General features: G+C 43.8%; 1 protein-coding gene across 1 annotated transcript in view; it reads right to left on the bottom strand.

Moving 5' to 3' along the window:
- Nucleotides 1–12301, bottom strand: part of LCT (lactase) — a 436501-nt gene that overhangs the window by 53017 nt on the left and 371183 nt on the right. The window contains exon 12 of the mRNA XM_069613984.1: nt 3672–3962. Coding sequence (XP_069470085.1) covers nt 3672–3962 — 291 coding nt within the window. The remainder of the gene's footprint in view (nt 1–3671; nt 3963–12301) is intronic.

Raw genomic sequence — 12301 nt, 5'->3', positions numbered from 1 at the left:
ATTGGGTTCAAACACAAGATAATTGTATGATGCAATACATACATTGGTAAATAACAGCCTTAGAAGTAGAGCTGTGCTGGAAACACGTGTCGGCTGAAACCAATTTACTGATTCCACTCATATAAACAATTGTTGGGGATTTGAACACGCGCAATGTGATTGTATCATTTATTTAGTCTTTTGATTGTTGGAGTCCCTGGGCAGGGGTACCATGCTCAGATACAATCTCCCGCGACAGTATTATTACCAACCACTTAATAACATATTTTTTGGATTGTTTGTATCTGACTATTACTTGTACACGGTCTGTGGTTTCCAGTCTTTCTCTGCCTGGTTGAATTCATATAGTTGCGATAGTGACACATGAAACCACAGAGCCAGTTCAAGCCCCCTGCCAGTGTACTAAAAAGGGGAATGCATTAAAACTCATAAGTCTTCTTTGCTTTGTCAGCCTGAAATTACCCTGTAATACAGCAATTTTAAGATTCTACCCTGAGTACACTATTTTTAAGATCATACCTTAATGATTTATTTATGCAATTGATATTTTTTTTAACATTTATATTTGGGCGCCTGGCCGGACGCTCTCAAACGAATCGGCTGGAAAGGACAGCCAACACTGACACAACCCATATGGCACAATGCGCTCCTGCTGGAAATAGTTTTGAGACTATGCGTGAACAATTCGACCTGGCACCCATGGACCGGTTTCGGCATGCACAACTGACCCACGCCATCCGCACCCAATTCCCCGACACGACAATCATACCCCTCTGCTCTCCCATTGAGACCAATATCCTCCCGCAACGCATCTCCTCTAAGGTCACTTCCACCCTCTACCAGGCCCTCAACTCCTTCGGGGCTACACAGCTTGACGGGCTCAAAGCAAAGTGGGAAAGGGATGTAGGTCACCTAGAACCTGAATATTGGGTGGAAGCATTAATGTCCCCCAGAGAAATTGGTATAGAATCCAGGATTAGAATAATACAGTTGAGAATCCTCCATCGCTCATACCACTCACGTGCCGTAATGGTCAGATGGGGTGGAATGGAAGACGGGACATGCGTTCGATGCAAAAATGAACCTGCCACCTTCTACCATATGATATGGGACTGTCGGGTGATACAGGCCTTCTGGGAGGACTGTATTAACACAATCTCAGCCGCTCTGGCGACACCAGTCCCTAGGGATCCCAAGATGGTACTCTTAGGCATCGGGGGTGAAGCAGACCTGTCAAAGTATGAGAAAATGTTTCTGGCAATTACGTTGGGGGCAGGCAAAGACTTATTGCAGCTAACGGGGGGTCTGCCGACCCACTGTGCCTGAACCGCTGGAGTAACGAGCTGGACAGGTGCGCAGCTTCAGAGCGTCGGATTTATAACGCACGGGGCTGCCCCCGTAAATTTGAAAAAATATGGGGTAAATGGCTAGATGCTCACTGAGACCTGCGGGTGGGGGTATGTCAGTATCACTGCCAGCATTGATTGTCTGCCTTGTCCTATTGATGTCTTACGGTCCTTGGCCCCTTGGGCCCACGCTTGCTGTTATTACTGCCATGTTGTCTTCATCCTATGTATGCCGATGATTCATGTCTCATTCATGTTTGTTTCTTTATGTTGTGTTGTTCAAACTCAATAAATAGAGTTTAAAAAAAAAAACATTTATATTTGGTTAACCATAATTTGATGATGGTTAAATGACGTTATGTGGTCAGATGAAATTCATTTTCATGTTCCTTCTCAAATGACCATGTGCACGGCTTTCCTCTCCCTCTGCCTTTTTCACCTTTTACCAACTAGGGAAAAAGCAGCAACCAACCAGATCAGAGATCTCTATTAAATGCACCAAGGGATAATGATGTCAAGCCACTCAAAATATTAACAGGTGTGACACTTCAATATTTCAATTATCTGCCCAGCTATTTCAAGAGTACAATCTGAGAACTCTGAGAAATCATGTGTGCTACACAGTGGTAGGCCCTTATAGGCCCTCCAAACTTCCTGCACCGTGGTTAGCCCTTAGCCCCCCTCCAAGTTTCCTGAAGGTCAAAGCCCGCAGTAATCATTTTGCTCCATAAACCAGTTTCAGGTCTTACCAGGAATATGCTACATCAACACATCTACTCCATTCCTGGCACTAATGTAGGCAAGGGGGTTGGACAGCGCTTCTTTGCACCATTGTCCAGCCCCTCCAGAAATGCTCAGGTCACCTTTTGTGAATAAGGTGAACTGAGCAATTCTAAAAACAGAGCAGATGAAACAAGTGCATTCTCTGTGCTCCTTTCATTTGCAGTATTTTTTAGAATCTGCCTCAAAAGGTCTGGATTGGGTGTATAGCCATCCGTGGCATTGGCCTGCATCGCATTGCTGGTGAATCACACGCACTACAATTCACAATGAAAACCCCAAAACAACTTAATCGAGTTAGCTCTTACTTTTGCCGCCTTGTATTTGCAAAGGTAAGGCCTATAACATCATTTTGGAACCTGCAATAATAATGTAATGGACATTATGAATTAATGTAAATCTTCGGTACTATACAATCCTCGGGGTAAGCTTGATGCATCAGGAAAAGGAAGGGTCTTGGCTGGTAGCATGGAGCATTTGTAGAACCACAGCTTTCTAAGACGCGTAACACCATCTACATGCTAGCAATTCAAATGAGGGAGATTTGCAGAGATAGCAGCCTAGGCTCTGTGTGACAAAGCTGTAACCCAGAGTCCGCTTACCCATACCAGCCCCTCTATCTGTGCCCCTTAGTAGGGAATGCTGTGCTAGCGATTTGATCAGACCATTCTCCCAGTGCAAAGGCAACCTTATTTGGCTGAATAGCTATGGGTTCTAAGTGGATACATCATTTTAATTTTGATGGTGGTAAATTTGGTTGAGTCACTTCGTTTGTGACATTGATTACCTTTATTTTATTTTTGTTGTTAGGATCCTCATCCTACTACCCTACGAATGGTTTCACCCATCACCCTGCCCCCCACACCTACACACCCCTAACCACATTCATATACATTGATAGTTTAAGATATGGTTAACTCAACCAAAAATATGGTTACGTCAACCAAACCGAGTTGACCAAACTTACCACCTTCAGAATTAAATCGATTTAACCATTGCAGGCCAGCATGTGCTAGGCACATCAAGTTCAACTATCCTCCATTTACCAGACTGTCATTAACATAATTCCCCATGTTCCTCATAACTACCTAGGTACCTACCAACTAACTACCAAGAAACTATGTCTGGATGACAGAACACCTATTGACTGCAATATGTTTCCAGTTGCTTGAGTGTAGGTCACATTGGTTCTTAACTTCATACCAAGTAAGAATAAAAGAAAACACTATTTATAAAGACCTCGACTTTCTTCCTGATGATGTCTGCATGCCATTCCAGTGGCAGTGGTGTTGAGGTTGCACGCAGACCACAAACACACAGAGTTAAAATGGAGGAGAAGTTGCCCTTTATTTGGGAACCCAAGAAGCCGCCACTCACCACGCTGCGTCTTCCCTCAACTCTTTTCCAGGACACCGACACACTTGGCAACCTACAATAACAATCTACTTGGCAACCTAACAATGTAACAAGTAGTCTGTAATGGGGATGCGGTCCACACACCACTGGGTTTCCCAATGATGTGAATATGAATGGGAGGGCACTTACCTGAGGCTTGATGTTGGCTGCAAGCAGGGCATCAATAAGGCGACTGTAATAATTCAATCCAGCTTCATTCACAAACTTCAGTGTACCATCCGGAAGGATCCGAGTCCAGGCGATTGAAAAACGATAGTGGCCCACTTTGACATTTTTCAGCATTGCAACATCCTCCTCGATCTTGTAGTAGCTGTTACATGCAACGTCTCCATTTTCGTTGTTTCCGATTCTGAGAGGAGAGTGTGCAAACTGGTCCCATATGCTTAGCCCTTTGTTGTCATCCCGCCAAGCTCCTTCAATCTTGGCAAAATAAATAAACACATGTCATGTAATGTTTCCAAACTTGGATGATGTCACCAAACTTCACATTAGGGTATATATAGTTTAAACAAATAATTAAACAAAATAAATTACTGTAAGTAGTTTTAAGAATTTGAAATGAAAATAAAAAGTTGACTTCTTGACCTATAACTCACCAAAGATCCCAAAAGTGCTTTAATTGAAGACCTATCATTATTTTTTATTGTTTATCACTAAGGAAAATTAAAAAATATGAAATGAATGAAAAAGGAAGAGTTTATGTAACTCACAAAAACACATCTTAGATATTATAATTTTATAAAGGTGTTTTAATATCCCACCCCAAGTCGCATGCACCAACAACAAACACTTAAAAATGCACTTTACAATTTTCAGTTTCAGATGCCAGATCATATATCTCTGACTGAAGGAATGCACTTGAAACATTTTCATACTTTTTAATTAATTTCTAACTGTGGGAAATTCATTACATAAAACATATGTGGATACACCGAGAAGGAAGGTATAGAACATACAGTCATTCATCAAACTTCAGTATAGGTCAATATTCCCGGTAACACATTGATCAAATGTGGTTTTCGCTAGAAGATAGGATATTAAAAAATATACCAAACATAGGATTAACCACAGTGCATATTTCAGTCAACCCAATATATATACTCTAGTACAATATGTAATGTTGTAGAATACTGCCAAAAAATGATTGCTAATGTCTTATAATGTATCTACCAATGGTAAACTGCCTAAATCCATAGACAGAATAGTGGGCTACTAGGTATGATTAGTTTGCAATCGATATTGGCCAAAAATGCATAATTGAATAATTACTGGCTTGTATAAAATCAATAAATGGGCACCAAATATGTTTATCAAATACATTTTTAAGAGTGACCAAAACTGTGTCCATAGCCAACGTGTTTAAGACTCTTCATCGCTATACCACAACATCTGGAGAACATGTAGACTTCTTGGCTAGGCAATGATCAATTTTGCTGCTACCAATAAGGGTGTGACAGAAAGAGAATGCATCCCCAAGAATCACCACTAAGGGGCCCTGTAGCAACTATTTCTTGGTAATAAACTTAGCTCAAAAAGGGTTGGGCTATGCAGCAACTATTTCTTGGTAATAAACTTAGCTCAAAAAGGGTTGGGCTATGCAACCAAACCACCACATATGGATTAGAGGGCCCCTAGCCATTAAACAAGACCAACAAAAGGGTAACTCCATGTGTTATATCTTAATTAAGCATGTCACTTATTCAGGGATGGAGTAAAAGATTGGTTGTTGGTGCCCACCTTCTGGTCTTCAATAGAGACATATAGGATTTATTGCTATCTGTCATGTATGTGTATTTCAGAGCACTGTTAGTAATGACAAGTAGAATAAAAAGTGTCGATATTCTTTGCATTATTGGAGATGTGCGAGATAAATCCTCAAACCTTTTTTGCCATTAATCATCACTTGTGGGTGTGTTTCCCAATGTCTAGTCTGTCAGTATCCAGGTATTTCCCACTTTGAGAGAGGGAAATGCAGGTGCACATTCCTCAAAACCTAAAGGTTTGAGTAGAAATGACCTATGTTGTTCAGGCTCCCTGCTAACCTGCTCTGGCATGATCATTTTGTTCTCCCAGGGAGAACTCTGGGTTCAGCGGTACTGGAGTAAGACTAGAGGGAAGGCCACATTTTTGGTGCATGCATTGTCCCAATACTTGGGGTTAGCCTTGGTAGATTACTCAGGTATGCAACATACAATATTTTCTAAAGACAATTCAAGGGCCGATTGATCTATTTCCTGCCATTTATTGGTTGAGGAGTTCAGCATTCAATACATTCCTGGTCCCATTTCTGTTTGGGTATACATATTTCTCCATTTCATCAATGGCTAAAGTCTCTTTAGGTAATGAAGAGGGTTTTACTAGTGACTGATATTGGCTTTTGGACCAAATTAAGTTAATATGCTCATGTGGTATATTTCTGGCAATTTCCTTAGGGAATTAAATAGGAAGGATCACGAAGAAATATAGAAGCCTCTGAAGGAAATTCATTTTTGATACCAGAATATTTGCAAATGTCAAGATTTTACATTTAACCTAACATTCCAGTTACAAAACAACTTACTGGGTTAGAGGGGACATTATTTTGAAAAAGTGTGTAATGGCTTGGTTAATGCTTAGGCCATGGTACATTCAGATTTCCTTTCTCCCATTCAAAGGTCTGTTAACTTGAAGACTTCTAACCATATATTTCTATTCCAAAATACTGAAGGCTTTGAATTTAGCATATTCTATACTCAGATACTTTATAGAAGTCTATGAATTCTTTGGCAATATTAGGCACGGTTGTAGTAGAATTTGTCATAAGAAATCCCATTGGGGAAGAGTGCCACTTTATGCTGAGACAATCCTCTGAAATATCCCCAATAACATCGATTTTCCTATCACATACTAAAGAGGGCTTGAAGGAGAGAGTAGAGATTTTAGGAGGGAGAGGCCAACCCTGACCAGTGCCTTTGCTGGTGTGAATGGTCTGAGAGAGCAGAGAATTCAGTTTCCCTTTAGTTTGTGGATAAAAACAATTAGCCTGGTCATATCCTATCAGGAAGGTCCAAAGCTACGTTGTATAAATGCCATTTTCACAGGGGACCAGTATAGCAGTCAAAATTCATATTGGCATCTAATGAATGAATAGTTACAACACACATTCTCTCAGAACTTACAGGCTCACTGACTCCAGGCGCTGTCCTTCAAACAACAACCATAGTTTAGGACCAACACAAATTACATAGAAAACAGCCAGACAGACGATGTGCACAAAATAGCTCAGAAAGTTAATAGACCATAGACTGAAGGGAGGAAGGTAGACTATTCCATCAAGTCTAACCCAATCCTTTTTATTCAAACACAAACCTGATTGCCACATTTGGGATGTCATATAGCTTATGTGTTGTCACTGTTATGATGTTTCCTGGTAACCACTGCTCAGTTGACAAGTAAATCAAGGGGAGTGATGGGATTAACATTTGTAATTAGGAAAGGCGGATTGTAATTTGACAGCCCTATTAACTAGCCACATCAAATTGTCTAGCCTATTCCAAAAGCCCTTGGCCATCCAGCAAGATCGACATTCAACCCACAGGCCAGGGATCTCATTTGGGGAGAAATCCTTTCTATTTCATTGTGAAATGACAATGGCAGATTTGCTGCTATTTTGGGAGAGGCAGGGGATGTTAACCGAAACATGAGAAGTGCATGGACTCTCCAGATCTGGGGAGAGAGCTAAAATCATAGATAGCCACTTTTTTTGTGCAAAGTAAATCTAGCATGTGGCACTAAACAGGAGTGGGGCAATTGTATGCCTTACACTAGCTCAATTCCAACAAGGTGAAGGGTGTGTTAGACATTTTGTTAAGTTCAGTAGCATTAATCACTATGTTAATATTGTCTACAGTTGAGGGGCATCTGTTACAGTAACTATTCTGTGGGGTTTTGAATGAAGGGAAAGTATGCCTACTGATGATGCATTGATAATGAAGCAAACTATCATGTACTACCAGGTGTTTTGTCTGAATTTGTGGCAGAGGGCCTGTGTGACGTTATCAATCCAAGATAGCCGCCGTTATGGATACTAATTTAGTTTTTGAGCTGTAACTGCTTTTAGCGTGGTTCTTTGAAAAACTTGCTGAGTAAGTTTTTTGTTAAACATTATCAAAGGAAAAGAAAAGTTCATATAAGGAATTCTTTGATATCTTTTACTGTTTCAGAGTTATATCCTCGTATATTATTGCTACTTCATCCCAAACCTTCGACTTTATGCTCACTTAATTAGAAAGTTTGAAATAATTTGCAACATTCTCGTTGAAATATACTATTTATTCAAACTACAATTTCTATCTACATTTGAGGAGAAAAATTAAGTTTTTATAGGTTATTTTCTGAGTTCCAGAGTTCATTCTCAACATCTACAAAATCGTTATCATCACGGAGCTCTTTGTCTCAACCACACCTACAGAGTTCTGTGCACCTTAGTTACTGAGCTCGGCATTTGCAATGCACAGTACACCGTCCTTTGACGGATGCACATCGTACCAGCTGTATGACTGATTGTGGTGCACATGGAGGCATACACATAGTAGGAGAATATTGATTATCTGCCTTCTCCCACCCGTATTGTGATGGCTCTGGGAGATTTGGGTGTTGTTGACAAGCATGTCGCCACTCCATCACCTCCATCAAGGATTTCTTTTTCCAAATTCTTGAAACTTTCCAGAAAGATAGTTTTCCTTTCTTTGTAAAGCGCCTGGTAATATCACTCCCTGAAAGAGCATGGGCCTAGTAATGCATGCACTTTTGTAGGCCCTAAGCAGGAGTACACACGTTTGAGATCTGTAAATCTTCCATTAGTTCCAACTCCTGTGACAAACATGCTGTCAGATAGGAAAATCAGTGCCCACCACAGTGAAAGGGCAAAAACATCGGCATCAGGTGAAAAAATGTGGGGGTAGTAGCATGACGACGTGATACATAAAGCGAGTTAAGAATTATTTTTATGTCAGACTCTGCATGTGTGCTTTCTTTTTTTTAAAATTAATTTTTATTACCATTTAGTGAAAAACAGGGAGCTGGTTAGCAAACAATATGGGGCAACATACCCCTACAACCAAACATTAAAGGGCTCCTTAAGTAAACAACCCCATCCCATCCCCCTCCCCCTCTTTTGTTGAACAAGTCATCACCGGACAGGTGGATCGGGAAGCTCCTGTTGCTTAACAGTGTGGGGCCATGGCCGGGCTTGTTAGTCTCAAGTGGTCTCTAACTTACTCATGTACGGCTTCAGAGTCTAGATTGAATGTTTGATGAGGTTGGGTCCGTGTATCTATCGTTACTCTACTTTTGAGATCCTGTGGTGCAAAAGACGTTGTGAAATTGGGACCATTCAGATTCCACAGGTGTACTGTTGCCTTGAATCGCAGCTGTGATTCTTTCCATAAGATATATATCTTTGGCAGTCCCTACCCATTCACCCAACGAGGGGAGATACTTTCTCTTCCAATGTCTGGCCCAACGGGCCCGCGCTGCTAGGAGCAAGAAGTGAGCCAGTGGCGGGAGCTTTATCCATTGTTCATCTCTTTCCTCTAGGCCAAAGAGTACTAAGATGGGATCCAAGTTGTAGGACCCACCCCCTGCATCTCTAATCCGTCCCTCCCCCATTTCGCCCCTAGGTTCTAGTAGTGCCCTATAGAGTACTGAGATTAGTCCCTTCATGTCAATGTGCGTGTCCAGGATTTTCTCGACCGGAGTGAGGTCTCTCCGAATCAGGGGTTTCAACTTTGCGGACATAAATATCCCCTTCAATCTGAGGTAGAGAAGGGGAGATAATGTTCCGATGCCCAGTGCCTCCTCGAGGTCCTGGATACCTATGAACTTGTCGCCCCGTATCAGCTGGCCAATCCTAGCGTGTCCCCCCTCAAACCAGGCCTGGTATTGCCCTACCTCTGGGATTGCATCTCTAACTGGTGGCGCCCAGATATGGCTTATCGGTGAGGGCCAGGTGGTAATTTGTCCCATTCTACTCCCTCCCACATGGTCCTCAGATAGGGGTGTTCCCTAATTCGCCTCTGGAGCTTGTTAATGGGGACCCAGAGCCATTCACCAACCGTAACTGGGCGCATGTGGTGATTTTCAAGATAGACCCATTGCTTATCCTTGTCCTCTCTAGGATGGGGAGTTAGGGCACTTAGTTGTGCAGCCCTGTAATATGCTTGTAAATCAGGGAGGCCAACTCCACCCTTTTCCTTCGGGAGTGTGAGTATCTCATAACCTGTCCTGTTCCCGTCTTGCCATATAAATCTCAGAATGCAGCGCTTTCCTTCTTTTAAGTGGCCTTTCGGGGCCCCAATGGGGATCATTTGGAAGAGGTAAAGCACTCTAGGGAGAAGGTTCATTTTTATCGCATTGAGTCTCCCCATCCACAATATCTGTCCTTTACTCCATCTCTCCATTTCCGTGAACAGTTTATCGAACAGTGGGGGGTAGTTGGCCTGGCCTATGTCCCTATCCGGTCTTACTATGTTTATGCCTATATATTTTATCTCCTCCGTTTGGATACAGAGTCCCAGGGGTTTCAGTTCTTCTAGATTCCTGGCTGGATCCGGGGTGAAGGGGAAGATCACTGATTTATTCAGATTCACCTTAAAGCCAGAGAAGCGATCGAACTTGCTATTACCTGAAGGGCTGCTGAGACTGACTCAGCCGGGTGTCACAGGTGCAGCATTATATGATCTGCGTAAAGGCCAATTTTAAATGTTCTCTCCCCTACCTCGATACCCCTCACCTCTTCCGTCCCTCTGAGTTCCTCCGCCAATATTTCCATGGTCATGGCGAAGAGGAGCGGTGGCAGGGGGCAACCCTGTCTTGTCCCCCGTCAGAGATGGAAGCTACGGGAGAGACGCCCATTAACTGTGACCCTAGCTTTCGGGTTCTCATAGATAGCACAAATAGCCTGCCGGAGTCCCACACCCAAGTCAAATGTTCCTAATACCCTATGTAGGAAACCCCAGCCCACCCGATCGAAGGCTTTTGCTGTATCTATGGCCATCAGGACCGGGTTACCCCCGCTTGTCGCCCCCTCACGCATGAGATGTAGCATCTTTCTCATTGTATCTGCACCCTGCCTCCCCTTTATGAAGCCAACCTCATCCGAATGGATAAGCCTCAGCATCAGGTCTTCCAGCCTCGTGGCAATTATCCTGTTGAACAGCTTAGCATCAACATTCAGGAGAGAAATGGGTCTATAAGAAGGGCAGTCCATCGGGTCCTTTCCCTCTTTGGGGATTACAGTAATCAATGCCTTACCAAATGAGGGGAGGGCCCTCCGGTCGCCATAATATGAGTGAATAGATCCACCAGGAAGCCTGCCAATAGTCCAGAGAAGGTTTTATAGAACCCCGGCGTGAACCCATCTTCACCCGGGGCCTTTCCTATTTTCAGGCCCGCTATTGCTACCAGGACCTCCTCTGTTGTGATCAGGGTGTCCAACTCTAAGGCTTCGCCACTCCTAAGTGTTGGCGGGGTCACCCTTTCCAAGTAGGATTCCATCTCTTCTCTATCTGGTTCCCCCTCCTCACTGTACTGGGTTTCATAATATTTGGTAAAATCGCCGGCTACCGCCTCCGGTTTTGACTCCACCTCACCTCCCTCCCCTACAACCTTATCGACCCACCTTTCAGCCCGTTGGCCGTGGAGCCTGGCCGCTAGCATTGCGTCTGCCTTTTCCCGTCTCTAGTAATTTTGTTGTCTCAAGTACTGGAGGCTGGAGACTACCTTCCCCATCTCTATCTCTTTTAGCTCGTGTCGCTTACTTCTAGCTGTCTCCGTGTCCCTTTTCCTCTTTTCCTCCCCCTTTCCTTCAGCCCTCTCCAGGCGGCATATCTCCCCCCTTAACTTCTTGTCCAAAAGGGGCTTAATTCTTTTATTTGCCGCACCTTCCCTTATCAGGGTGCCCCGCCAGGTTGCTTTAGCTGCGTCCCACACCATCCCCCTCTCAACCTCTCCTGTGTCATTAAGGGAGAAGTATTCCTTAAAGACCTCTCCCATCTCCTCCTTAAAGACTGTATCTTTCAAAAGCAAGTTGTTGCAGTGCCACAGGGACTCCCTGGATTTAAGCCATGACATTATAATGTCTACCCCCACTAGGTCATGGTCCGACCAACCGATAGGGCGGATCTCAGATTTGTGTACTCTAGTGGTCTGATGCTGCTCCATGAAGAGGCAATCTATTCTGGTGTTGGAACCATGAGCTGCCGAGTGGAAGGTGTATCCCTGTGTTGTCGGGTGGGTATCCTTCCAGATGTCCACCAACCCCAGGTCCCACATGAAGTCAGCCAAATACTGGTTTGCCTGCCCCTCCCTACTGCCGGTGTGGGGGGGGGGGGAGCTCGCCACTATGGTTCATTCCCCTGTCGGCCCACATATTAAAGTCTCCTCCCAAAACAAGGAGCCCCTCCACCCTGTCTAGGATCTCCCTCAGTGCCTCCTTCAAGAATTGCATCTGGCCTGTGTTTGGGCAGTAGAGAGACGCCAGGGTTATCCTGGTATTGACTAGGTTCCTGGAGACCACCAGTACCCTCCCATCCGTTCTGCCCCATATGGACAGTTCAGAGAGCCTATGTTTCTATGAACCAAAATCCCGACTCCCCCCTTCTTAGCGGGGCCAGATGGCCAGAATGACTTGCCCATGTGGTGGCCCGGGATATGTCTCTCCTCCCCAGCCACCAGCTTAGTTTCTTGGACGAAGAGGACGTCCAGGTCTGCATTTTGCT

The sequence above is a fragment of the Ambystoma mexicanum genome, chromosome 9, assembly GCF_040938575.1.
Source record: "Ambystoma mexicanum isolate Mex_15411 chromosome 9, UKY_AmexF1_1, whole genome shotgun sequence".
In the NCBI taxonomy this organism is placed as follows: Eukaryota; Metazoa; Chordata; class Amphibia; order Caudata; family Ambystomatidae; genus Ambystoma; species Ambystoma mexicanum.
The sequence above is the reverse complement of the archived record's forward strand: the minus strand, read 5'-3'. Positions and strand labels throughout refer to the sequence as shown.